The sequence below is a fragment of the Giraffa tippelskirchi genome, chromosome 5, assembly GCF_054371585.1.
Source record: "Giraffa tippelskirchi isolate mGirTip1 chromosome 5, T2T-mGirTip1v1.2.pri, whole genome shotgun sequence".
Classification (NCBI taxonomy): Eukaryota; Metazoa; Chordata; class Mammalia; order Artiodactyla; family Giraffidae; genus Giraffa; species Giraffa tippelskirchi.
In genome coordinates, this window is record NC_137279.1 from 35,809,721 (window position 1) to 35,837,698 (window position 27,978).

General features: G+C 43.3%; 1 protein-coding gene and 1 non-coding gene across 2 annotated transcripts; both read left to right on the forward strand.

Moving 5' to 3' along the window:
- Positions 1–3,827: 3,827 nt before the first annotated feature.
- RBP7 (retinol binding protein 7) lies at positions 3,828–27,352 on the forward strand. Its single transcript, XM_081489362.1, has 4 exons — positions 3,828–5,216; positions 18,906–19,084; positions 19,530–19,631; positions 27,111–27,352. The coding sequence occupies exons 1-4, from the start codon at positions 5,144–5,146 to the stop codon at positions 27,159–27,161; spliced, it is 405 nt and encodes a 134-aa protein (XP_081345488.1). The 5' UTR covers positions 3,828–5,143; the 3' UTR covers positions 27,162–27,352.
- Positions 18,511–18,583, forward strand: TRNAD-GUC (transfer RNA aspartic acid (anticodon GUC)). The gene has a single exon. It is a non-coding gene; the product is annotated as a tRNA-Asp (tRNA).
- Positions 27,353–27,978: the final 626 nt, after the last annotated feature.

The window sequence follows — 27,978 nt, forward strand, 5'->3', positions numbered from 1 at the left end:
CTGGCACATCTCAGAAGGCCAATGAAGCTTTGCTAAGGCATGTTGCCTGCAGCATCACTTTTGGAGGTAGGAAGAGGGGTCCAGGCCCTGGAATGTTTAGAAAGGTACACAGGTGTTTCTGATGCCCACGGCAGATCGGGAGCCTCTGCTCTCCACATGTTATGCACGGATTCTCTTAGCACATAAGAGACCTCTGAGAATGAGGTATCTTATTCAAGGAGTCTCATTCAAGAGAATGAGAGGTCTCATTCAAGGATTTTATGAAGTGTGAATGCTCTTAGCCTTTACTCATAGCTTAATAATCAAACAATGAAGGGACATGAGAAATACCACACTGAGTTAGCCCAGCAGTTCCTTTAGCTCAGAGTTTTGAGGCCTTGATGAATGGTTTGTGCAAGAAAGCTCCACAGTCTCAATCTAAAACTCTTGAGTTTTGGAAGACCCTTGAAGTTTCTGTTCCAGTCCCCTGTGAACCTGCTGTTTGTGAATTTAAGCAGAAAAAGAGCCTGTTTTTTTTTTGCTTTTTCTCTTGTTCTTTTGTACGAACTTTAACCAATGCAGAACACTTAAGTAATAATTGAAGTCATAACATTATGTTAAAAAGGCAAACTTGTTATATGATTTGCTACTGATTAAAATTCTGTGGCAGTTTTACCCATTAGTAAAGCACAAGTACCAGAAATAGCTTTTTTTAGAATAGTTTTAGGGTTCATGAAAATCATTCTGTGATAGAAACAGGACTAAAGTTAACTTTCTAAAGAAAGTAGAATAATTTACCTTTACATACCTACACCTAATGATTTACATTTCATACCTACACTACTCTGGATGAAGGATTTATACCTCTGCAGAAGAAAAAAAAAACACTTACATCTGTGCAGTTGAATAGTCTTATCTGAAGCCAGTTTTAAAAAGGAAATAAAGTTGGCAAATGTAAATTCTGTGGCTCTTGGCCTTCTCTTTTAATTTTTACTTATTTATTTATTTATGGCTGTGTCAGGTCTTGGTTGCAGCATGTGGGATCTTTCATTGTGGCTTGCAGACTTCTCTCTAGCTGAGGCCCCCAGGGTCAGTAGTTGCCGCTCCCCTGCTTAGTTGCCCCGTGGCACGTGGGATCTTAGTTCCCCAACCAGGGATTGAACCTGTGTCCTCTGCATTGGAAGGCAGATTCTTAACCACTGGACTACCATGGAAGTCCCCACTCCTGGCTTATTCTTACTGAAGTCAATGGATCTGTTTCTCAAAGAGAAGAGTACAAAGCCTGGCACCCAGCGGTTTCAGTCTCTTTAACGTGCTGAATGAATGAAAGGTCATAATCTCAGTTCATAGAAATGAGAATCGTTCCCCTGCCCCTCAGCTTTTTGGAGCTTAAAAGTTGGAGCAGTACTGAAAAATAGCAATAGAACTTTTGCTAGAAGTCGATGAAGTTATCAAAGTTTAACTTTGATTTCTCCTGGAAAATTACACAAGTTTATCTGAAGTGTGTGTGAACTGCAGGAGGGTTCCAGTGCTAGAAACTTCTTTTCTACTATGAAGCCTTTTCAGCTAGAAGTGCCCATAGTTTGCTGAGTGTATTGACCTCAGGGCCCGCTGGGTAAGGCTGGGAGGGACCCTCCCAGGAGACCTGGTAACAGTGAAACGATCCTATTGTTGTGGTATTTATGGATCAGCAACTTTGTGCATAGAAGGAGCTGCTTGGCTTTTTGTCCCTGTACCAGGATGCTCCTAATACCTCAGAATAATAGCATGTTTTGGGGTGTCCTTAAGGACACAGCTTCCTCTTTGGATAATGAAACTAGGACAATGAATTTCACAAGGAAGTAAATATTAGTAACTGTTGCAGCTTTCATTGAGGAAGAGGGGAAAATGCCATTGTTTATTCTCTATCATGTCTCATGTTTGGCTCTTATAATGTGAATTTAGTTTAGGAATTGAGCAGAGCTGGTGTATTGTTTGATGCTGGTAGGGGTGGTTGTTTTTTGTTTATATGCTGCTGCTGCTAAGTTGCTTCAGTCGTGTCTGACTCTCTTCGACCCTATGGACTGTAGCCTGCCAGTCTCCTCTGTCCATGGGGTTCTCCAGGCAAGAATGATGGAGTGGGTTGCCATGACCTTCTCCAGGGGATCTTCCCAATGGGGGGTTGAACCTGGATCTCCTGCATTGCAGGCAGATGCTTTACCACTGAGCCACCGGGGAAGCCTAATAAATACTACAAGTTATTTATCATGTATCTGAAACTTGAGGAATCCTGTTTCTGGTTTATTTTTTTGCCACTTCCAGCAACCTTAGATTGGAGGAACAACCTGAGTGGAGGTATGGAGAAGCCCATTCATGAAGCCAGCCTACTTGAAGCCAAGTGTGTAGGTTGGGATGTGGGGGCTCATAGGAGGGAAGCTTGGTGGGGTCCACATACAGTTTTTGATCTGTTACAGTAGCACCAGCACATGGTGGGGAATTCCTGTCTCTGTTGGACTCCTCCTCTGGGACAATGCCCCCCACTCTGCTCAGGAAATCACCTCGGTTTCAGTGCTGAGATTCAGATCCATGTCTGCCTCAAGTGCCTTATCAGTCAATAATGCAGCAGTGTTTCCCAAATCAAGTTAAAGTGCCCAAGTTTTTCTAGACCAGTGGGTAACATGACACCAATGACACATTTAAAAGTGTTAGGGAGATTTTCAAACATAGAATTAACGATAAAAGTATAATGGGGGCTTCCCTGGTGGCTCAGTGATAAAGAATCCTCCTGCTAATGCAGGAAACATGGGTATGATCCCCAGTCTGGGAAGATTCCACATGCCTTGGAGCAACTAAGCCCATGCACCACAACTGCTGAGCCCATGTGCACCAACTACTGAAGCCTGTGCACCTAGAGCCCATGCTCTGCACCAAAAGAAGCCACCGCAGTGGGAAGCCTGTGCTCCACAGCTAGAGAGTGGGCCCCACTCATTGCAGCTAGAGCAAAGCCCATGCAGCAACGAAGACCCAGCACAGCCAAAAAGAAGTATAATAAAACCGCTGTGTATTTAGGTTTTATCCCTGGAATGGGACCAAGCTCCCTGATGGCGTTGCCTCCTTGTGTTAGGAGGGGAGGTATAGATGAGGTGAAGTTTATTTTATGTCTTTACTGTATGTACCATTCTTTCATGGACCAGTATTAGATTCCATCAAATACCAGAAAAATGCATTGCCTCCTTGTGTTAGGAGGGGAGGTATAGATGAGGTGAAGTTTATTTTATGTCTTTACTGTATGTACCATTCTTTCATGGACCAGTATTAGATTCCATCAAATACCAGAAAAATGCCTCCACTACAAATGCCCCTCATCATTTCCGCTCATCACTGTCTAGGAGAAAGCACTGCTCATCCACAAGTGTAGGACTGCATCTTGGCTCTTAATTTTATGGTTCACTTTGCCAGTATCAAATGGAAGGAAAGAAAGCACAAATTTGGCCAAGTAACATTTGTCTTTCCTTTCCAGAGATAACTTTGGTCCTAGTCAGGAAGAAAGATCTTGGAATTGTAGAGGAGAAGATTTCTCCTTCTCCCATGGGCAAGTCCAATCTATATCCAGTCTACTTCAACAGCCATTCAAGCCTACCCATAATAGATGGTCCTTGCCCAAGCTGGCCAAGAGCCATACCAAACAGTACAATTGCTGACACTATTATTAGTTATTCCTGTGAATTTCATTTTCAGGCCAACATTTAGAACAATAAGATTTTAAGGATAGGAAGGAAATATGATTTCTCCATGTCCTGTTCCCTTAGTTATCTGGAATTTAAATAGGTTTCGTGCTCCAGAAATCTGGTCAGAGTTCATAGTTCTGTGCCCTTGAAGTGGTAAAGTTTATCTAATCCCAGGACTTGAATCATCTCATCATATTCCACCAAAGGAACCAATGTTTTGTACTTATAAGAATCAATAGCCTCATTTTGAGTAAGGCAATGTCACTATGGGCCTTAGGGAAACATCACTACGAGCAAAGCTAGTGGAGGTGATGAAATTCAAGTTGCAAATCCTAAAAGATGATGCTGTTAAAGTGATGTACTCAGTGTGCCAGCAAATTTGGAAAATTCAGCAGTGGCCACAGGACTGGAAAAGGTCAGTTTTCATTCCAACCCCAAAGAAAGGCAATGCCAAACAATGTTCAAACTACCGCACAGTTGCACTCATCTCACATGCTAGCAAAGTAATGCTCAAAATCCTGCAAGCCAGTCTTCAACAGTACAAGAACCAAGAACTTCCAAGCTGGATTTAGAAAAGACAGAGGAACCAGAGATCAAATTGCCAACATCTGTTGGATCATCGAAAAAGCAAGAGAATTCCAGAAAAACATCTACTTCTGCTTTATTGACTACACCAAAGCCTTGGACTGTGTGGATCACAACAGACTGGAAAATTTTGAAAGAGATGGGAATATCAGACCACCTCACCTGCCTCCTGAGAAATCTGTATGCAGGTCAAGAAGCAACATTAAGAACCGGACATGAAACAACAAACCAGTTCCAAATCGGGAAAGGAGTATGTGTCAAGGCTGTATATTGTCACCCTGCTTATTTAACTTACATGCAGAGTACATCATGGGAAATGCCGGGCTGGATGAAGCACAAGCTGGAATCAAAACTGCTGGGAGAAATATCAATAACCTCAGATACACAGATGACACCACCCTTATGGCAGAAAGCCGAGAACTAAAGAGCCTCTTGATGAAAGTGAAAGAGGAGAGTGAAAAAGTTGGCTTAACACTCAACATTCAGAAAACTAAGTTCATGGCATCCAGTCCCATCACTTCATGGCAAATAGATGGGGAAACAATGGAAACAGTGACAGACTTTATTTTCTTGGACTCCAAAATCACTGCGGATGGTGACTGCAGCCATGAAATTATAAGAAAAAAGTGTAGCTCTGATCCCAGTGTGGGGTACGTCCACTTTGGAGTTAAAGCAGAAGAGGACAGAAGCCCAGGAGCGGGTGGACAAGGAGGCTGGAAGTGGAGCGAATTTCCAGGAGGCTTGTGGCCAGCGCTCCCTGCACGGCCCTCCCCGCTCTGTCCCCTCGAGGTCCCGCCCGGTCCCGCCTCCCCGGCCAGACATTGGCCTCCCAGTCCCCGCCGTCCCAGGCCAGTTCCGTCCCCTGCCCAGTCATGCCTTCCGACCTCAGCGGCACCTGGAACCTGCTCAGCAGCGACAACGTCGAGGGCTACATGCGGGCCCTAGGTAGGCGGGCGGGGCCGTAAGGGGGCCTCGGGCTCAGCCGCGCGTCCGGTTCGGGGCCGAGGCGACCGGGCTGGCCTGCTGGTCCTTCTCCCTGCGTCCCCTCACCTGCATCCATGCGTCCCCCGAGTCTTACTACGGGTTCGCCGGGTCCCCCACTTCCCCATCCTCGTCTATCCTCCGTCCCCCTGAACGTCCGTCTGACTGTCGTTGGTCTCCAACCTCCGTCCGTCTGCCAGTCCTTCAGTCCAGCCGCCTGTCCCCTCATCCTTCGGTCTCCCGCATCCCCCTGTTCTTCACCCGTCTGGCCGTCTCCTGGACCCTCCCGTCCTGCCTATCCCAGTCGGCCAGTCTGTCTGTCCTCCCGTCTGTCCGCCGGTGCCAGGTCCACGCGGGCAAGGCTCCTGTCCCATCGCGGACTTCCAAGCAGGAGGGGGCGACGGTGGCGTAGGCCACCTCGCAAGGAGAGTCGAGGACACTATGGGGTTCCCCTTGGGTGTCGGGGAGGCGCCCCGACCCGAAGCCCCTCCCCGGAGATCCTCGCCCCGTGGCCGCTTTAACGCGGGTCTCTGGAGAAGGAAATGGCAACCCACTCCAGTGTTCTTTTTTTTTTTTTTTTTTTGTGACCCCATGGACTGTAGCGTATCAGGCTCCTCTGTCCATGGGATTTTTCAGGCAAGAATACTGGAGTAGGTTGCCATTTCCTTCTCCATCCAGTGTTCTTGCCAGGAGAATCCCAGGGACGGGGGAGCCTGGTGGGCTGCCGTCTATGGGGTCGCACAGAGTCGGACACGACTGAAGCGACTTAGCAGCAGCTGCCACTGGACAACGGGCTCAGGGAATCCCCGAGTCCAGGGGAGATCCCGGCCCGCAGCATCAGCGCCCCCTGGAGATGCTCCGGACGCAGATTCCGGCGCCCCAGAGGACCGACCGGAGCCTGGCCTCCGGCTCCGCCCTCGCCCCCCGCCCTGCCCTCCGGCGGCTCTAGTGCAGGTTAGAGGTCTGGAGACACGTTTGAAATCTTTAGTTTTCTGGTTTCCTCATCTCATCGAGGGGCGGGGGTTAAGAAACCCAGATCCTTTAGAGGCCGCTACCCCCTCACCCTCACCCCGGGGCCAAATTCCAGCCAGGAGGACTGTGGGTCGGTGCTTGAAGGGTTTGCTTCCACTTTCCCCTGCAGGGCAGGGAGGAAGAAGTACGGGAGGGGCCTCAGGGGGTGTAGGGGGGCGGCGAGGTCCGCAGAGTTTCTGTCCTGCCTGACGGTAGAATGCCTCCCTTTGGTACTGATGCTCAGTTCCTTCTGCCGGTAATTTAATTCGTCAGCGTTGGTGGTTCTGAGCACCTGCTCATGCCTAGCGCTTCTGACTAAATAACAGCAATCAGGGGCATCTTTTTGTGTTGCTGTTGTTAAATAGGAGTTCATTTTAAGCTGGCAGCATGCCTCAAGCTAGGACTAGCCATGTTTCTAATGTTCAACGGACACAAGTGGAAGTTGGCTACCTTACCAGCCAGCAGAACTTGCGAAGGCTATTGGAATGGTGAAAGAAGATAGGGCATCTTCTTTGAACTTTATTTTTTTATTTGGCTGCGCTGGGTCTTAGTTGCAAGATGTAAGATCTTTAGTTGCAGCATGCAAACTCTTAGTTGGGGCAGGTGGGATCTAGTTCCCTGACCAGGGATCCCAGACCCCTTGCATTGGGAGCATGGAGTCTTAGACACTGACTCACAGGGAAGTCCCTGATCAGGGGCGCTTTTGATCTGGCCAGAGCTTCCGGAAGTTTGGGGGACTGGGGGCTGCTCTGGCTTCTCTTCCGCATTATCTGACCTGAGCTTGGGTTTCTCCATCTGCAAATTGAAAGCAGGGGGTCCTTTTTTTTTTTTTCTTTTAATTTTGCTAAAAAATAATAATAATAACTTAAAATCAGGTATTTTAGCCATTTTGGAATGTACCATTCTGGGCTTCCCAGGTGGCTCAGTGGTTAAGAATCAGCCTGCCAACACAGGAGATGCAGGTTTGATCCCTGGGTTGGGAACATACCCTGGTGAAGGACATGGCAACCTACCCCAGTATTATTGCCCGGAGAACCCCATGGACACAGGAGCCTGGCAGGCTACAGTCCGTGGGGTTGCAAAGAGTCAGACACGACTGAGTGACTAAACAGCAATTCTAAGGTTCCAGTGTGTCTGTAAGATCTCCCAACCTATGGTAGGATTTTACCCTCCCTTTCTCACACTAAGCAGGGAGGCCTGGAACTTCTCAAGCTAAATTGGATTCATACTGACAGAAACCTTATAGGCAAGGAAAAATATGTTAGTTCTCTACCTTTCTTAGTTTCATTGGTGGGGACCCTGTAAATTATACTAAGAGACGGAGTAACAAGACAACAAACAGAAGCTTGTTAACACATGCATGGTGAATACACTCGGGAGCATTCAATGATGAATATCTCAGAGTGTTTAGAACCTGAGCTTAGGGAACTTACCTGGTGGGCCAGTGGTTGAGATTTGACTTCCAGTGCAGGGGGCATGGGTTCGATCCCTGGTTGGGGAACTAAGATCCCACATGCCACCAGGTATGGCCAAAAATTTTTTAAAAAGAAGAAGAAAGAAAAAGGAAAAAAAAAAAAAGGAAGTTATATGGCACCTGAGCAAAAAGTAATAATTCTGTAGAGAAATGACAAGACAAAGAAAAAGGCTTTGAGATTCCAGGGGTGACAAATTGTGGGAAGATAAATACATGGAGAAACTAATGGTAAATAAGAATGAGTTAGTAAAGTTTGTTATACAGATTTTTCTGGTGCTATCTCTAGACTGATAGAAGTTCAGAGTTGTCTCCCTAATTTCTGTCCAACCTGGTACAGGGAAAGCAGAGGTCACGTTTAAAAAATTATGTCCTGCTCTGGAGGAGGGCAAGACTTTTCTGCTTTCCCATGGCCTTCATTTCAAAATAGTCAGTATGACAAACTGGCATATTTTGGGGTGGCATATTCTGCTACCCTTAATCTGAATCTCATTTCCTCTCTGTTTCTAATTCATGAGAAGGAGTTAATGATTATTTTTCCTAAAGGTAGTAAGCCCTGGCACTTTACTTATCACCTCACCCTTAAATTAGTGGGGACATATGATCATAAGTGCGTTCTTTTTCTGCTTGTTTGTGGTTTTTTGGTGGGGGAGGTTGTTTTTGGTTACAACCCATGGCATGTGGGATCTTAGTTCCCCATGCAGGGATCAAACCTGCGCCCCCTGCATTGGGAGTTTATGGGTTGTTAATCACTGGACTGCCAGGGAAGTCCTCATAAGTGCTTTCTTCTCTGGTTTCTCTGGCTAGCATCTGACGTCTTTCTGGAGGATAAAGTGTTAGAGATCAGGGCATGGCTTTGAATTTTGCCTTGCAGTTCTTTCTTTTTAGTCATTCCCATGGCTTTTAGAGCAAATTTCTTAGAGAAGAAAACAGGGAATGGAGTCAGGGTGAATGTTTCAAGTGTGTGGAAACATCTTTTGTTAAGCCTGTTGAGTATCACAAAGCAGCCTTCTGAGTGTTGTAATCAGTGTTTTTCAAATGTGTATTCATGAAATCCTTTATCTGTCCCCAATACTGTCTTACTTTTCTGCATGTTATGCTGTGACTCCTTGTTTGAGACTTCTTTTTTTCATGATTTCTGTAGAAGTTTTTCCATTATCTACCATTGTATGAGGTCCTAGAGGCTAACAGAGGCTCTATTTATTTATATTGCATGCATTCATGCTAAGTCACTTCAATTGTATCCAACTCTTTGTGACCCCATGGAATGTAGCCTGCCAGGCTCCTCTGTCCATGGGATTCTCCAAGCAAGAATATTGGAGGGTTGCTATTTCCTATTCCAGCGGATCTTCCCGATCAGGGATTGAACCATCAAACCTGTGTCTCCTGCACTGGAAGGCAGATTCTTTACCACTGTACCACCTGGGAAGCCCTTATTTACATTAGCTGTATTCATTTATCATCCAACCCATTTCACAAAAGATTAAACCAAATAGTATTGAATCGATATCCTGCCTCACAGCTCCTATTTTTTAAAAAATTAATTTTGTTTATTTATTTTGGCTGTACTGCATGGCCTGTGGGAGCTTGGCTCTCCAACCAGGAACTGAACCTGTGCTCCTTGCAATGGTAACATGGAGTCTTAACCACTGGACCACCAGGGAAGTCCCCCAACTCCTTTTTTAATGTTTGGTTCTGGTTCCAGAAAGATACTGGATCCAGACAACACATTAATTCTTATTTGCAGTCTGTTTCCCAAAAGAAATATAAGTGTGCTCGGGATTTCTGGAATACAGAGGCTAGTTAGTATAGCAGGACACGAAACTGGAAACCCAGAACTAGCCATTGATTGTTGGTAACAGAATCAAAGCTACATAGCCTCTGAATTCTGTTAGATTCCCTATTTGTTAGAGGTGGTTGGAAGAGATTTGATATTCTAAGTGTGTCTAAAATACAAACCAAGAGATCTCATAGTGTCACCTGAAAACCGAATTTACCTCTTGGTGGGCATACAGCCAAGAGAAACAACCAAGCCAAATATCAGAAGAAGAAAGGATTTATAATTACTTAAAGCAAATAAGGACCACAGGGGAGATCTTTCCCAAAGCAGTGTCTCCCTGAATGGCAAAATTGGGGAATTTTTAAGCTATTCATGTAGGGGCTTGAGCGGAGGAGATTCCAGAGAGAATTGGGGCAGAGTTCAAGCTTTCAATTCAGTTCACTTCAGTTGCTTAGTGGTGTCCCTCTCTTTGCAACCCCATGGACTGCAACACAGCAGGCTTCCCTGTCCATCACCAACTCCCAGAGCTTGTTCAAACTCATGTTCATCGAGTCGGTGATGCCATCCAACCATCTCATCCTCTGTCATCCCCTTCTCCTCCTGCCTTCAATCTTTCCCAGCATGAGGGGCTTTTCCAGTGAGTCAGTTCTTCCCATTAGGTAGCCAAAGTATTGGATCTTCAGCTTCAGCATTAGTCCTTCCAATGGATATTCAGGACTGATTTTCTTTAGGATTGACTGGTTGGATCTCCTTGCAGTCCAAGGGACTCTCAAGAGTCTTGTCCAACACCACAGTTCAAAAGCATCAATCCTTTGGCACTCAGCCTTTTTTATGGTCCAACTCTCACATCCATATATGACTACTGGAAAATGATAGCTTTGACTAGATGGACGTTGGTTGGCAAAGTAACAACTCTGCTTTTTAATACGCTGTCTAGGTTGGTCATAGCTTTTCTTCCAAGGAACAAGCATCTTTTAATTTCATGGCTGCAGTCACCATCTGCAGTGATTTTGGAGCCCAAGAAAATAAAGTCTGTCACTGTTTCCATTGTTTCCCCATCTATTTGCCATGAAGTGATGGGACTGGATGCCATGATCTTAGTTTTTTGACTGTTGAGTTTTAAGCCAGCTTCTTCACTCTTCTCTTTCACTTTCATCAAGAGGCTCTTTAGTTGCTCTTCACTTTCTGCCATAAGGGTGGTATCATGTGCACATCTGAGGTTATTGATATTTCTCCTGGCAATCTTGATTCCAGCTTTTACTTCATCCAGGCTGACATTTCGAATGATGTACTCTGCATATAAGTTAAATAAGCAGGGTAACAATATACAGCCTTGACATGTACCCCTTTCCTGATTTGGAATCAGTTTGTTGTTCCATGTCCCATGCTTGACGAAGCATCCATGTTGCTTCTTGACCTGCATACAGATTTCTCAGGAGCCAGGTAAGGTGGTCTGGTATTCCCATCTCTTTAAGAATTTTCCACAATTTTTTTGATTCACACAGTCAAAGGGTTTAGTGTAGTCAATGAAGCAGAAGTAAATGTTTTTCTGGAATTCTCTTGCTTTTTCACTGATCCAATAGATGCTGGCCATTGATCTCTTGTTCCTCTGCCTTTTCTAAATCCATCTTGAACATCTGGAAGTTCTCAGTTCATGTACTGTTGAAGCCTCGCTTGGAGAATTTTGAGCATTACTTTGCTAGCATGTGAGATGAGTGCAGTTGTGCAGTAGTTTGAACATTGTTTGGGATGTCTTTCCTTGGGATTGGAATGAAAACTGACCTTTTTCAGTCCTGTGGCCACTGTTGAATTTTCCAAATTTGCTGGCACATTGAGTGCATCACTTTAACAGCATCATCTTTTAGGATTTGAAATAGCTCTGCTGGAACTTCATCACCTCCACTAGCTTTGTTTGTAGTGATGCTTCCTAAGGCCCACTTGACTTCACCCTCCAAGATATCTGGCTCTAGGTGAGGGATCACACCATCATGGTTATCTGGGTCATTAAGATCTTTTTTTTATAGTTCTGTGTATTCTTGTCACCTCTTCTTAATATCTTCTGCTTCTGTTAGGCTCATACCATTTCTGTCCTTTAATGTGCCCATCTTTGCATGAAATGTTCCCTTGATATCTCTGATTTTCTTAATAGAGATCTTTAGTCCTTCCCATTCTATTGTTTTCCTCTATTTCTTTTCATTGTTCACTTAGGAAGGCTTTCTTATCTCTCCTTGCTATTATTTGGAACTCTGCATTCATATGGGTATATCTTTCCTTTTCTCCTTTGCCTTTAGCTTCTCTTCTTTTCTCAGCTATTTGTAAGGCCTCCTCAGACAACCACTTTGCCTTTTTGCATTTCTTTTTCTTGGCAATGGTCTTGATCACTGCCTCCTGTACAATGTCACAAACCTCTGTCCATAGTTCTTCAGGCACTCTGTCTATCAAATCTAATCCCTTGAAACTATTTGTCACTTCCACTGTATATTGTAAGGGATTTGATTTAGGTCATACCTGAATGGTCTAGTAGTGTTCCCTTCTTTCTTCAGTTTCAGTCTGAATTTGTCAATAAGGATTTCATGATCTGAGCCACAGTCAGCTCCTGGTCTTGTTTTTACTGACTATATACAGCTTCTCCATCTTTGGCTGCAAAGAATATAATCAATCTGATTTTGATATTGACTATCTGGTGATGTCCATGTGTAGAGTCGACTCTTTTGTTGGAAGAAGGTGTTGGCTATGACCAGTGCATTCTCTTGACGAAACTCTGTTAGACTTTGCCCTGCTTCATTTTGTACTCCAAGGTCAAACTTGCCTGTTATTCCATGTATTTCTTGACTTCCTACTTTTGCATTCCAGTCCGCTATGATGAAAAGGACATCTTTTTTTGGTGTTAGTTCTAGAAGATCTTGTAGGTCTTCATAGAACTGTTCAACTTCAGCTTCTTTGGCATTAGTGGTTGGGGCATAGACTTAGATTACTGTTATATTGAATGGTTTGCCATGGAAACCAAAAGAGATCATCCTGTCATTTTTGAGATTGGAACCAAGTTCTGCATTTCAGACTCTTTTATTGACTATGAGGGCTACTCCATTTCTTCTAAGGGATTCTTGCCCACAGAATAGATATGATGGCCATCTGAATTAAATTCACATATTCCCGTCCATTTTAGTTTACTGATTCCTAAAATGTCAATATTTACTCTTGCCATCTCCTGTTTGACCACTTCCAATTGACCTTGATTCATGGACCTACCATTTCAGGTTCCTATGCAATATTGTTCTTTATAGCATTAGACTTTCCTTCCATCACCTGTCACATCCACAACTGGGCGTTGTTTTCACTTTGGCTCAGTCTCTTCATTCTTTCTGGAGTTATTTCTCTACTCTTCTCCAGTAGCATATTGAGCACTTACCGACCTGGGGAGTTCATCTTTCAGTATCATATCTTTTTGCCTTTTCATACTGTTCACTGGGTTATCAAGGCAAGGATACTGAAGTGGTTTGCGTGCCCTTCTCCAGTGGACCACGTTTTGTCAGAACTCTTCACTATTACCTGTCCATCTTGGGTGGCCCTACACGGCATGGCTCATAGTTTCATTGAGTCAGAAGTGACTTAGTATGCACACATATATACAGTGTGGTGGGGAGGGAGGTGGAGGGGGAGGCCAAAAGGCAAAGAATTTTTATGTTTAAATTTCCCTTGTTTTGCCATAAACTATGAATTTTATTTTACAATGGTGAGACCAAATAAATGGAAACATCAGAGTTTGGAGCAGAGAAAGCTTTATTGCAATGCCAAGCAAGGAGAATGGGTCACTCATGCGCAAAACCCCCAAACTTACTGATGATTTCCAGTCACTCAGTCGTGTCTGACTCTTTATAATCCCGTGGACTGTAGCCCACCAGGCTCCTCTATCCACGGGATTCTCCAGGCAAGAATACTGGAGTGAGTTGCCAGGCCCTCCTCCAGGGAATCTTCCCAACCAGGGATCGAACCCAGATCTCCTGCACTGCAGGCAAATTCTTTACTGTCTGAGCCACCAGGGAAGCTGAATGAAGTCTATTTTCTACAAAAAAGAAAGGAAAGACACAGAAGAGATTTGCAATGAGGCTGGCCCCACAGAGTTTGTTTCAATGTGTCCCGGCTGGCATCTCTTCTGAGGGGGGAAATAACTCCTTTTTGAGTAGAGCTGATCTTGCAGTTCCAACAATATTGCTCTTTCCTAGCTTCTGCCAAATTGAAGGGAGAAGAAAGGCAACTTGTCCTTCGGACACTGAAGAACGTTTGCTTGGGTTCTATAGTCTGGAGGAGCTAGCTGTAGATTTGGGAGTTCTTGGTGGGCGCCACAATAGCCAAGGACAACTCAGGGTATGACGCTCTAGGCAGGAAGGAAGCTAATGCTTATGAGCTTGACCATCTTGTCCAGGACTTCCCTTTAATCTCATCATTAACATGAGAACACAAGGATGTTACCAACTTGTTGAAGGTTACCACATAAGCTGGGATTTAAAGCCCAATTTCTCTTGGCTCCAAGACCCACATTGCCTCAAAATTAGAAGTGGCTTTGGGGGACTTCCCTGGTGGTGCAGTGGCTAAGACTGAGCTCCCAAGGTAGGGGGCCCGGGTTCAATCCCTGATCAGGGAACTAGATCCCACATGCTGCATGTTCACATGCCACAACTAACGATCTTGCTATAAGACAAATTAATCAAATCTGACACAATATTCACGTGTAATTGGATAAAAATTTGACATTTTTAAATGGCTGTTTTTTTTTTTACATGAGATTTAAACTCTGTGCATGAATGCACTTTTAAAACATAGTTTTGGTCACATCACTTTACACATTGTTTTTGTCACTCACAAACTGTAAGAATTTTTTAGTGAAAAGTTTCAGTTATATACGTATAAAAGATCCTGTATGCTTCAAGCAAAGATCGCACATGCCACAAATAAGACCTGGCACAGCCAAATAATATAAATACATAAAAATTAAAAATTTTTTAAAAAGAAGTGGCTATGAGATGAAGGGTTAATGTGAACAGATGAAGTTTAGAAAAGTATGTGTTTGTGTTGGCCTCTTTGAGATCCTGCCCTAAAATGTATATGCTCACACACTTATAATGGTATGTGTGTCATTTAGATTGTCACCTGGGTTCAATCCCTGGGTTGGGAAGATCCCCCAGAGAAGGGAAAGGCTACCCACTCCAGTATTCTGTCCTGGAGAATTCCATAGACTATATAGTCCATGTGGTCGTAAAGAGTCGGACACAACTGAGCGACTTCCACTTCACTTCCTTCCGCTGGAATGTCATACTTCCTACTTAAAAAATCAATGGTGTGGAAAAGTATGGTTTGATCTGGACAAAAGCCTTATAAGCAATTTGGTCACTGAGGTCATGGTAAGTGTAGACCTGGCAGAAAATGACCAGAACTTAAGCTAGTTTAAATTTTGATCTTTAAAAAGGCCAGCCTGCAACCACCAATCTGTTAAGTGACAGTCTTATAATGTGGTAGTACCAATTATAAATTTACTAGCAACAAATCATCTCACTGATTGTAAAGCATAATTGAAATAAAGTAATCATCTAAAGTTTGGTTTCTTATTTGTTTTTGTTACACATACAGAATAGGGTTTAAGGAAAGTCAGTGATAACTATTTTAAATTTGGCTTGATCATATTAATAATCAGATAAATATTTCAAGGGTTTAGCCTCCATGTTTAAAGATTGCTGAAAATAAGTAAAGACTGGATCATTTGCATTTCATGCTAAAAACTTGAGTTCTAGGTTGGAAAGTTTTTTTTCATTTTATTGAAAAAAGTTGATTTACAATATTCTGTTAATTTCCACTGTATAACAGTGATTCAGTTAAATATATGTATATATTCTTTTTCATATTCTTTTCCATTATGGTTTATCACAAGATATTGAATATAATTCCCTATACTATAAGTAGGACGTTGCTGTTTATCCATCCTATATATAACAGTTTCTTCTGCTAATCTCAAACTGGCAATGTTTTCCTTCTCCACTCCCCCCCTCTCCAAAAGCACAAGTGTATTCTCTATGTCTGTTGGTCTGTTTCTGTTTCATAGATAAATTCATTTGTATCATATTTTAGATTCCGCATATATTAATAAGTGATATCATATGGTATTTGTCTCTTTCTGACTTATTTCATTTAGTATGATAATCTCTAGGTCCATCCAATATGTTGCAAGTGATGTTGTTGTTCAGACACTAAGTTGTGTCTGACTCTGTAACCCCTTGGACTGCAGCATGCCAGGCTTTCCTACCTTCACTGTCTCCCGTGGTTTGCTCAAACTCACGTCCATTGAGTCAATAATGCCATCCAACCATCTCATCCTCGCCCCCTTCTCCTGCCCTCAGTCTTTCCAAGTATCAGGGTCTTTTCCAATAAGTCAGCTCTTCCCATCAGGTGGCCAAAGTATTGGAGCATCAGGTTCAGCATCAGTCCTCCAATGAATATTCAGGGTTGATTTCCTTTAGGATTGACTGGTTTGATCTCCTTGCAGTCCAAGAGATTCTCAAGAGTCTTCTCCAGCACCACAGTTCAAAACCACCAATTCTTCAGCACTCAACTTTCTTTATGGTCCAGCTCTCATATCCATGGGCTTCCCTGGTAGCTCAGCTGGTAAAGACTCCACCTGCAATGCAGGAGACGCGGTTAGATCCCTGGGTCAGGATGATCGCCTGGAGAAGGGATAGACTACACAATGAAGTATTCTTGGCCTTCTCTGATGGCTCAGATGGTAATGATTCAGCCTGCAATGCAGGAGACCTGGGTTCTATCCCTGAGTTGGAAAGATCCCCTGGAGAAGGGCATGGCAACCCACTCCAGTATTCTTGCCTGAAGAATCCCCATGGTCAGAGGAGCCTGGCAAACTACAGTCTATGGGGTCACAAAGAGTCAGACATGATGGGTAACTAAGCATAGCACATTCATACATGATTATTGGAAAAAGCATAGCTTTGACTATACGGACCTTTGTCAACAAAGTGAGGTCTGTGCTTTTTAAGGTAATGTCTAGATTTGTCTTTTGAGGAACAAGCATTTTTTTAATTTCATGACTGCAGTCACTGTCCTCAGAGATTTTGGAGCCCAAGAAAATAAAATCTGCCACTGTTTCCATTTTTTCCCCATCTACTTACCATGAAGTGATGAGACCAGATGCCATGATCTTAGTTTTTTGAATGTTGAGTTTCAAGCCAGCTTTTCCACTCTGCTCTTTCACCTTCATCAAGATGTTCTTTAGTTCCTCTTCACTTTCTGCCATTAGGTTAATATCATCTGCATATCTGAGGTTGTTGATATTTTCCTGGCAATCTTGATTCCAGCTTGTGATTCATCCACCCTGGCATTTCGCATGATGTACTTTGCATATAAGTTAAATAAGCAGGGTGACAATATACCAAAAATGACATTATTTCATTCTAAGAAAGCCTTTCTTTTTTTTTTCAGGCAGCTAGCTTTAAAAAAATTATTTATATATTTATGCTGCACTGGGTCTTCATTATCGTACATGGACTTTCTCTAGTTGTAGAGAGCGTGGGTGTGGGGGGGTTACTCTAGCAGCAGTGTGTGGGCTTCTCATTGCAGTGGCTTCTCTTGTTGAGGAACACAGGCTCTAGGGCACACGAACTTCAGTAGTTGCTGCACATGGGCTAGTAGTAGCGGCACAGGGCCTTAGTTGTCCTGTGGCATGTGGGATCTTCCTGGACCAGGAATCAGACTGGTGTCCCCTGCATTGCAAAGCAGATTCATGACCACTGGACCACCAGGGAAGCCAAAAAAGACAGCTTTCTTAAGACAAGGACATTCACACTATCATCAAGCTTAGAAATGAGTAGAACTGGAAGCTCCCTGGTGGTCCGGGGGTTAAGACTCAGCACTTTCATTGCTGAGGGTCCGGGATTCAATCCTAGGTTTGGGGAAACTAAGAACCTGCAAGCTGTGTGGTGCAGCCAGAAAATACATTTTTTGAGAAAAAAAGAAATGTGTAGGGGGTAATGCAATGCTCATGGAGCCCTATGCAGGGCTTGGCCATGCTTTCTAGGCTGGAAATGGAGATGTGAGGCACCCAGCCCTGAAAAGCACAGCTAGCTCTGAGGACCAGTCATGTCAGAAAAAAATGAATCTGTTAGGCAAACAAGTTAAAACAGGGGTCAATTCTGGGACCAAGCTATCTGCAATGAAGTACATAAATCTCTGAAATGATTCCTGAAACTTCATTCTACATGAACAGGATATTCCCTAAATAGGAGAACCGTGTCCCATGACTCATAGGAATGTTCAGGATGACAAGCCAGCAGTTGTGGCTGCCTGCCAGTGAGATCATGTCACCTGCTCTAAATATTCCGGTGGCTCCCATCCAACTCCATCGTGCTCTGAATTAAAGCCCGATGGTCCCTTATGCTACACCGAATCTCATCTCTAGTTCTCCCCTCCTCATTCTCCCTCATTCTTCTCCAGCCACCCCAGGCTCCTGGAGGTTCCTGAGACCATCTGACAGGCACTTCCTGAGAGTCCTAGTGAGCTCTGTCGTACACTTGCTGTTGCTGATCAGTTGCTAAGTAGTGTCTGACTCTGTGACCCCTCTGACTGTAGCACACTAGACTCCATGGGGGTCTCCAGGCAAGAATACTGGAGTGGGTTGCCATTTCCTTCTACAGTCCTACACTTCTTTCCCCCCAAGATCTGAACAGCTCACCACTCACTTTGTCACCTCCCTCAGATCTGGCTAAAATTGCACTTTGCTTCCTGGTGGCTCAGCTGATAAAGAATCCACCTGCAATGTGGGAGACCTGGGTTCAATCCTGGGGTTGGGAAGATCCCCTGGAGAAGGGAACTCACTCCAGTATTCTGGCCTGGAGAATTCCATGGACTGTATAGTCCATGCAGTCACAAAGAGTCAGACATGACTGAAGGACTTTCACTTTCACTTTTTCTCTATTTAAAATAGCAACCTTGAGTCTTCCCTGCTGGTCTAGTGGCTAAGACTCTGCACTGTCAATGCAGGGGGCCCTGGTTCAATCCCTGGTCAGGGAACTAGAGTCCACATGTTGCAACTAAGAGTTGCATGTCACAATTAAACATTCCATATGCCACAACGAAGATTGAAGATCCCACCTATTGCCAACTAAGACTCAAGGCCAAATAAATAAATATCAAAACAAGTAAACAAAATAAGCAGCCTTTACCTCTAGTTCATAATGCATTCAAAGCCACTGAACGGGAACTGTCTATACCAAAACCCTGAGAAACACTAGACCTCAGCTGCAATGATTTTGAGGACAGCTGCCAAATCCTTAGCTTTTGCATCTCAAGTAAATGTTGAAATGTCTTTTCTTTCTAAAAAATTATTTTTAAGATATTGACTTTGCCACTCGCAAGATAGCCAAGATGCTGAAGCCACAGAAAGTGATTGAGCAGAATGGGGATTCTTTTACCATCCACACGAACAGCACCTTCAGGAACTATGTTGTGAAATTTAAAGTCGGAGAAGAATTTGATGAGGATAACAAAGGTGTGGATAACAGAAAATGCAAGGTAAAAATTATTTATTTAGTTTTGGCTGTGCTGGCTCTTTGTTGCAATATGGGCTGTTTTCTCTAGGTGTGGCGATTGGGGCTACTCTCTAGTTGTGGTGCAAAGCCTTCTCATGGCAGTGGCTTCTCTTGTTGCAGAGCACAGGTTCTAAGGCATGTGGGCTCAGTAGTTGTGGCTCTCAGTCTCTGGAGCACAGGCTCAATAGTTGTGGTGCATGGGCTTAGTTGCTCCAAGGCCTGTGGGATCTTCCACAATCAGAGATTGAACCTGTGTCTCCTGCATTGGCAGGTGGATTCTTTACCACGGAGCCACCAGAGAAGCCCACAAGGCAAAAATTAAAGTCATGACATAGACTTTTAGTTTTGCAAGGTCCTTGACACCTTCTCTAGTCATATCTGAGGATGCTGCCAGAGCACATCAGTATTTTCCCCCATCCCTCATGCAGAGCTTGGTCACCTGGGACAATGACAGACTCACCTGTGTGCAGAAGGGGGAAAAGAAGAACAGAGGCTGGACCCATTGGATTGAAGGGGACCAACTCCACCTGGTACTGGCCCTATTTTGTTCCTCTATTTTTTTTAACTGAAATAGTTGACTTACAATGTGTGAATCTCTGCTGTACAATAATGTGACTCAGCTATACATAACAATCACGCGTGCATGTGTGCTAAGTTGCTTTAGTCGTGTCCAACTCTGTGCGACCCTAGAAGCTGTAGCTCACCAGGCTCCTATGTCCATGGGATTCTCCAGGCAAGAATACTGGAGTGGCTTGCCATGCCCTCCTCCAGACAGACATACATACATACACATATATATGTTAATATGTGTATGTATGTATACACACATTCTTTTTATGTTTTTTTCCATTATGCTTTATCCCAGGACATTGAATGTAGTTCCCTGAACTATACAGTATGGCATTGTTGCCCATATATTTTATACATAATAGTTTGCATCTATTAACACCAAACTACCTGTCCATTCCTCCTCCATCCCCACCCCCACCCTGTTGGCAATCACAAGTCTGTTTTCTATGTCTGTGAGTCTGTTTGTGCTTCATTGATAAGTTCATTTGTGTCATATTTTATATTCCATATATAAATGACATCATATAGCATTTGTCTTTCTCTTTCTGACTTAACTTCATTCAGTAGGATAATCTCTAGTTGCATCCATGTTGCTGCAAATGGCATTATTTTGTTCTTTATTATGGCTGAGTAGTATTCCATTGTATATATGTACTACATCTTCTTTATCTGTACATCTCTTAATGGACATATAGATTGTTTCCATGTCTTGGCTATTGTGAATAGTGCTGCTATGAACATAGAAGGTGCGTGTATCTCTTTGAATTATAGTATTGTCTGGATATATTCTCAACAGTGGGATTGCTGGATCACATGGTAATTCTATTTTTAGTTTTCTAAGGAACCTCCATATTGTTTTCCATAGTGGCTGCACCAATTTACATTCCCACCAACAGTGTAGTAGGGTTCCTTTTTCTCCACACTCTCTCCAGCGTTTGCTATTTGTAGACTTTTTATTGATGGCCATTTTGACTTTTGTGAGGTGGTACTTCATGTAGTTTTGATTTGCATTTCTCTGATAATTAGCCATGTTGAGCATGTTTTCATGTGCCTATTGGTCATTTGTATGTCTTTGTTAAAGTAATGTCTATTTAGGTGTTCTGCCCATTTTCAGGTTGGGTTGTTTGTTTTGTTGTTGTTAAATGTTCTTATTTTTTAAATGACGTTAGGAAACCGTGACAAGCAATCCTACCATCCCAACCCAACTGTTTTCAATTTGATGTCTTACCTTCCAGTCTGTGAGGGTATTCTGACTTTTCATTTAATAGAAAAACATATTCTAACTTTCTAACAACTTTTCTGTTGTATTCATTTTGTGTTAGTTGAATCCATATAAGGTAGCCAACCAGCTGTGTACTATTCCATCAGATTCATGAACTCTTATTTTACTAAAATATTATCTTAATTGCAGTGTCCAGAAATATTGTTTCAGAGTGTTTTCTGCTGTCTCTTAAATTCACATAAATAGAGCTTTTTGCATCCATGCATTTATTTCCTTAGGAAGAATTTACAGAAGGGATCAGTGTTGTCCCAAACATCATTGCTTCTTGCTACTTTGTTGCCTTATTCACTTCCAAAAGGGGTATATCAATTTCTTAAGCCACCAGCACTCCAAGACCATACAAGTTATAGGTCAACCTAATCAATAATTTCTAAATATAATCTATAAAGTATAAAATTGTGCATAAAGGCTTAATTATGGCTTTTAAAATGAGAATTCCTTCTTGCCATATATGTGTATTACAATGGCTTACATTTTTGAATGATGACTTAGTGTGCAATTACTTAGCTAAATCCTTTGAGTACATTTTCTAACTTAGTCTTCAAACCAATCCTGTGACAGGGACACTATTTTTTTCCCATTTACAAATGGTGAGATTGAGGTTTAGAAATTCCCCAAGGTGCAGAGTGAAGATTCAAATCTAGGTCTGACAAGAATGTGTGCTTTCAACTCTATGCCTTTTTGGTCCCAATGTACATGTGAAATCTAGGTCAGATCCATGAAAACAAAATTAGAGCACTTAAAGTGTGGGTGGTCTTTGAAGTGGTGGTCTTTGATTATGAAGGCATTGAAGATACTTCAATTCTTAGACGGACAAATCTCACACTCTTCTGGCAATAAAAACAAAGTTAATAAACTTGCCATCACAAAAATGTAGTATAGAACTACAAAGGAAATACAAATATGTTTAAGAATTAAGATTATGTGGCTGTAAGAAGTAATGGTCAAGTTGCTGCATCCTTCTTTGTCATGTCCAAGAACTCTGCCCAAGCAGAGGGTAGAAAGACCCTTGGTCTAAGGACATTCTTGTGATGATTCTTATTGTTGCTGTTGTTTAGTTGCTCAGTCATGTCCACCTCTTTGCAACCCCATGGACTGCAGCACACCAGGCTCCCCTGTCCTTCACCATCTCTCAGAGTTTGCTTGAACTCATGTCCATTGAGACGGCGATACCATCCAACCATCTCATCCTGTGTTGTCCCCTTCTCCTCCTGCCTTCAATCTTTCCTAGCATCAGGGGCTTTTTCAGTGAGTTGGCTCTTCCCATTGGGTGGCCAAAGTATTGGAGCTTAAGCTTCAGCGTCAGTCCTTCAAATGAATATTCACAATTGATTTCCCTTAGGATTGACTGGTTTGATCTTCTTGCTGGCCAACGAACTCTCGAGAGTCTTCTCCAACACCACAGTTCAAAAGCATCAATTCTTCGGTGCTCAGCCTTCTTTATGGTCCAACTCTGACAGCTGTACATGACTACCGGAAAAACCATAGCTTTGACTATATGGACATTTATCAGAAAAGTAACATCTCTGCTTTTTAATATGCTGTCTAGGTTGGTCATAGCTTTTCTTCCAAGGAGCAAGTGTCTTTTAATTTCATGGCTGCAGTCACCATCTGCAGTGATTTTGGAGCCCATGAAAATAAAGTCTGTCACTGTTTCTATTGTTTCCCCATCTATTTGCCATGAAGTGATGGGAACAGATGCCATGATCTTAGTTTTTTGACTGTTGAGTTTAAAGCTAGATTTTTCACTCTCATCTTTCACCTTCATCAAGAAGCTTATGATTTTTATAAGCTGTGATATAATGAAAACCAATGAATATTTGGCCTTTGCACCTGGTTCTTAAAACCCCTGGAATCTCCAGAGTAACGAGAATGTCTTCTGTATGCTAATGAGATGAATGGTGGCTGGGGACTCTAGAGAGCTTCAGGATTCGGGCTGGTCCGAAGAAAGATCAAGGTAGGATTAGAAGGTTGGAACATTCAGCCCAGCCCCTGAACTCAGGTGAGGGGAGAAGGATTAGAGATTGACCATTACCTTAAGCAATCATGCCTATGTAATGAAATCTCCATAAAAGACTTTACATAAACGAGTTCATGGATCATGGAGAAAGCAAGGATATTCCAGGAAAACATCTACTTCTGCTCAATTGACTGCACAAAAGACTTTGACGGTGTGGATCACAATAAACTGTGGAAAATTCTTAAAGAGACTGGAGTACCAGATCACCTTACCTGTCTCCTGAGAAATCTGAGAAACCTGTGGGTCAAGAAGCAACAGTTAGAACCTTACATGGAATAACTGACTAGTTCAAAATTGGGAAAGGAGTACGACAAGGCTGTATATTGTCACCCTGCTTATTTAACTTCTATGCAGAGTCAGTTCAGTTCAGTCGCTCAGTCGTGTCCGACTCTTTGCGACCCCATGAATTGCAGCACGCCAGGCCTCTCTGTCCATCACCAACTCCCGGAGTCTACCCAAACCCATGTTCATCGAGTCGGTGATGCCATCCAACCATCTCACCCTCTGTCGTCCCCTTCTCCTCCCGCCCCCAATCCTACCCAGCATTAGGGTCTTTTCCAATGAGTCAACCCTTCGCATGAGGTGGCCAAAGTATTGGAGTTTCAGCTTCAACATCAGACCTTCCAATGAACACCCAGGATTGATCTCTTTTAGGATGGATTGATTGGATCTCCTTGCAGTCCAAGGGACTCTCAAGAGTCTTCTCCAACACCGCAGTTCAAAAGCATCAATTCTGTGGCGCTCAGCTTTCTTCACCGTCCAACTCTCACATCCATACGTGACCACTGGAAAAACCATAGCCTTGACTAGACGGACTTTTGTTGGCAAAGTAATGTCTCTGCTTTTAAATATGCTATCTAGGTTGGCCATAACCTTCCTTCCAAGGAGTAAGCGTCTTTTAATTTCATGGCTGCAGTCACCATCAGCAGTGATTCTGGAGCCCAAAAAAGTAAAGTCTGACACTGTTTCCACTGTTTCCCCTTCTATTTCCCATGGAGTGATGGGACCAGATGCCATGATCTTAGTTTTCTGAACGTTGAGCTTTAAGCCAACTTTTTCACTCTCCTCTTTCACCTTCATCAAGAGGCTCTTTAGTTCTTCTTCACTTTCTGCCATAAGGGTGGTGTCATCCGCATATCTGAGGTTATTGATATTTCTCCCAGCAATCTTGATTCCAGCTTGTGTTTCTTCCAGCCCAGCGTTTCTCATGATGTACTCTGCATATAAGTTAAATAAGCAGGGTGACAACATACAGCCTTGACATACTCCTTTTCCTATTTGGAACCAGTCTGTTGTTCCATGTCCAGTTCTAACTGTTGCTTCCTGACCTGCATACAGGTTTCTCAAGAGGCAGGTCAGATGGTCTGGTATTCCCATCTCTTTCAGAATTTTCCACAGTTTATTGTAATCCACACAGTCAAAGGCTTTGGCATAGTCAATAAAGCAGAAATAGATGTTTTTCTGGAACTCGCTTGCTTTTTCCATGATTCAGCAGATATTGGCAACTTGATCTCTGGTTCCTCTGCCTTTTCTAAAACCAGCTTGAACATCTGGAAGTTCACGGTTCACGTATTGCTGAAGCCTGGCTTGGAGAATTTTGAGCATTACTTTACTAGCATGTGAGATGAGTGCAATTGTGCGGTAGTTTGAGCATTCTTTGGCATTGCCTTTCTTTGGGATTGGAACGAAAACTGACCTTTTCCAGTCCTGTGGCCACTGCTGAGTTTTCCAAATTTGCTGGCATATCGAGTGCAGCACTTTCACAGCATCACCTTTGAGGATTTGAAATAGCTCAACTGGAATTCCATCACCTCCACTAGCTTTGTTTGTAGTGATGCTTTCTAAGGCCCACTTGACTTCACATTCCAGGATGTCTGGCTCTAGGTGAGTGATCACACCATCGTGATTATCTGGGTCGTGAAGATATTTTTTGTACAGTTCTTCTGTGTATTCTTGCCACCTCTTCTTAATATCTTCTGCTTCTTTTAGGTCCATACCATTTCTGTCCTTTATTGAGCCTATCTTTGCATGAAATGTTCCTTTGGTATCTCTAATTTTCTTGAAGAGATCTCTAGTCTTTCCCAATCTGTTGTTTTCCTCTATTTCTTTGCACTGATCGCTGAGGAAGGCTTTCTTATCTCTCCTTGCTATTCTTTGGAACTCTGCATTGAGATGGGAATATCTTTCCTTTTCTCCTTTGCTTTTCACTTCTCTTCTCTTCCCAGCTATCTGTAAGGCCTCCTCAGACAGCCATTTTGCTTTTTTGCATTTCTACTATGCAGAGTACATCATGTGAAATGCTGGGCTGGATGAATCACAAGCTGAAATCAAGATTGCTGGCAGAAATTATCAACAACTTCAGATATGCAGATTACACCACCCTTATGGCAGAAAGTGAAGAGGAACTAAAGGGCCTCTTGATGAGGGTGAAAGAGAAAAGTGAAAAGCTTGCTTGAAACTCAGTATTCAAAAAACTAAGATGATGACATCTGGTCCCATCATTTCATAGCAAATAGAAGGGGAAAAACTGGAAGCAATGACAGATTTTATTTTCTTGGGCTCCAAAATCACTGTGGATGCTGACTGCAGGCATGAAATTAAAAGACGTTTGCTCCTTGGAAGGAAAGCTATGACAAACTTGTGTGTGTGTGTGCATGCTCAGTCGCTCAGTCATGTCTGACTCCATGGACTGGACCCCAGGCTCCTCTGACCATGGAATTTTCCAGATAAGAATACTGGAGTGAGTTGCCATTTCCTATTCCAGGGGATCTTCCAGACCCAGTGCTCAAACACACATCTGCTGCATCTCCTGCATTGGCAGGTGGATTCTTTACCACTGTGCCACCTGGGGAGCCCCATGACAAACCTGGACAGTGTACTAAAAAGCAGAGACATCTCTTTGCCAACAAAGGTGTGCATAGTCAAAGCTATGATTTTTCCAATAGTCATGTGTGGATGTGAGAGTTGGACCCACAAAAAAGACTGAACGCTGAAGAATTGATGCTTTTGAATTGGTGTGCTAGAGAAGACTCTTGAGAGTCTGTTGGACTGCAAGAAGGTAAAACCAGTCAATCCTAAAGGAAGTCAACCCTGAATATTCATTGGAAGTACTGTTGCTGAAGCTGAAGCTCCAATATTTTGGCCACCTGATGTGAAGAGCTGACTCATTGGAAAAGCCCTTGATGCTGGGAAAGATTGAATGCAAAAAGAGAAGGGGACAACAGAGGATGAGATGGTTAGATAGCATCACTAACTTAATGAACATGAATTTGAGCAAAATTAGGGAGATAGTGGAGGACAGAGGAGCCAGGTATGATACAGTCCATGGAGTCACAAAGAGTTGGACATGACTTAGCAACTGAACAACAACAACAAAGGGGTTCAGAGAACTTTCTAGTTGGTGAAGACATAGAAGTGCTGGAAGGGAGCACTGCTAGACTGGTCATGGAAGCTCCATATGCCCCACTCCCACCTCCACCACAATACCTTCTCCTATGCCTCTCTTCCATTTGGCTGTTTCTGAGTTGCATTCTTTATAATAAACCTGTAAGTACAAGCAAAAAGTGTTTCTGTGAGCCATTCTAGCAAAGTATTGAAACTGAGAAGGGAGTTGTGGGAATCCCCGATATGGGATGATCAGTCAGATGTATGGGTGACTTTCGATTGATGTCTGAAGTAGGGGCAATCTTATGAGACTAAGCCCTTGACCTGTGGGGTCCACACTAGCTCTGATCCTCAGTGTCCAAACTAAATTAAATTGTTGGCTGTCCAGTTTGTTGTAAGAGGGTTGGAGATGTAGGATTGGAAAAGATACCATGTACCTGGTGTCAGAAGTATGGCTAATAATAATAATAGCTGCTGCTGCTGTTCAGTTGGTCAGTCATGGCTGACTATTTGCTACTCTTTGGACTGAAGCCCACGAGGCTCCTCTGTCCATGGGATTCTCCAGGCAAGAATACTGGAGTGGGTTGCTATTTCCTTCTCCAGGGGCTCTTCCTGACCCAGGGATCGAACCTGAGTGTCCTGTGTCTCCTGCATTACAGGTGGATTGTTTAGCTGCTGAGCCATCAGGAAAGCCCCAATAATAATAGACTATATGCCAACTCATCTCTGTTCTCCCTCCCTCCCTGTCCCTAGGAACTGTTCTGTGAAGGCCAAGTGTGCAAGCAGACGTTCCAGAGAGCTTGATCTGTATCCAACAGCAGAGTCCACATGTGGGGGCAGCTTGATGAATTATATTCCAGAATGAACAGGACAGGAATGATCTGTTCGTGTTTGGTGGATGGGGCCTTGTGATCAAAGAGACGTCACACAGCCTATACCAGAAGCCATTTGGATTGTGAGAAAAATTCTCAGCTTCAATAAACCTGTCCAATGATTCTGACTTTTTCCTTCTAACTTTAACATATCTCCTTATTTTCAGAAATATTTGGAGGCCTTCTAGGCACACCGTTGACACACCAATGATGAACAAGTTGTAATTCCCACCTTCCAGGGCATGGGCAAGAGGTGGTAGGGGCCTGGGGTATTTCTGGAAGTGATCTTTAAGCTGGGACCTGAAGCAAATGTAAGCATGGAGTATCAGGAAGCACTCTAGTTAAAAGTTGGAGGAATGTTTGAAGAACTGAAAAGATGGCTTTAACTGTAGCTTAGGGTGTGTTGGGTGGGATAGGGTGGGGAGAGATGGCAGGGCTAACTGACATGACAGTCAGTGGCTCTACCGTGAAGTATCTTGAATGCTAGGGTAAAGAGGTGAGATTTTTGTCCCTAAAGTAATAGGAAGATGGCAACCTGTATTAAGCAGATATGTACAACCAGGTTGGCTCACAGAAAGTAACTCTGGGGACTACTATGGTGGTCCCATGGTTGAAAACCCACCTTCCAATGCAGAGGATGCAGGTTCAATCCCTGGTCAGGGAACTAAAATCCCATGTATCCCAACTAAAGAGAAGCCCATGCACTGCAACTAAAACTGGATGCAGCCAAAAATAAATAAATATATGCC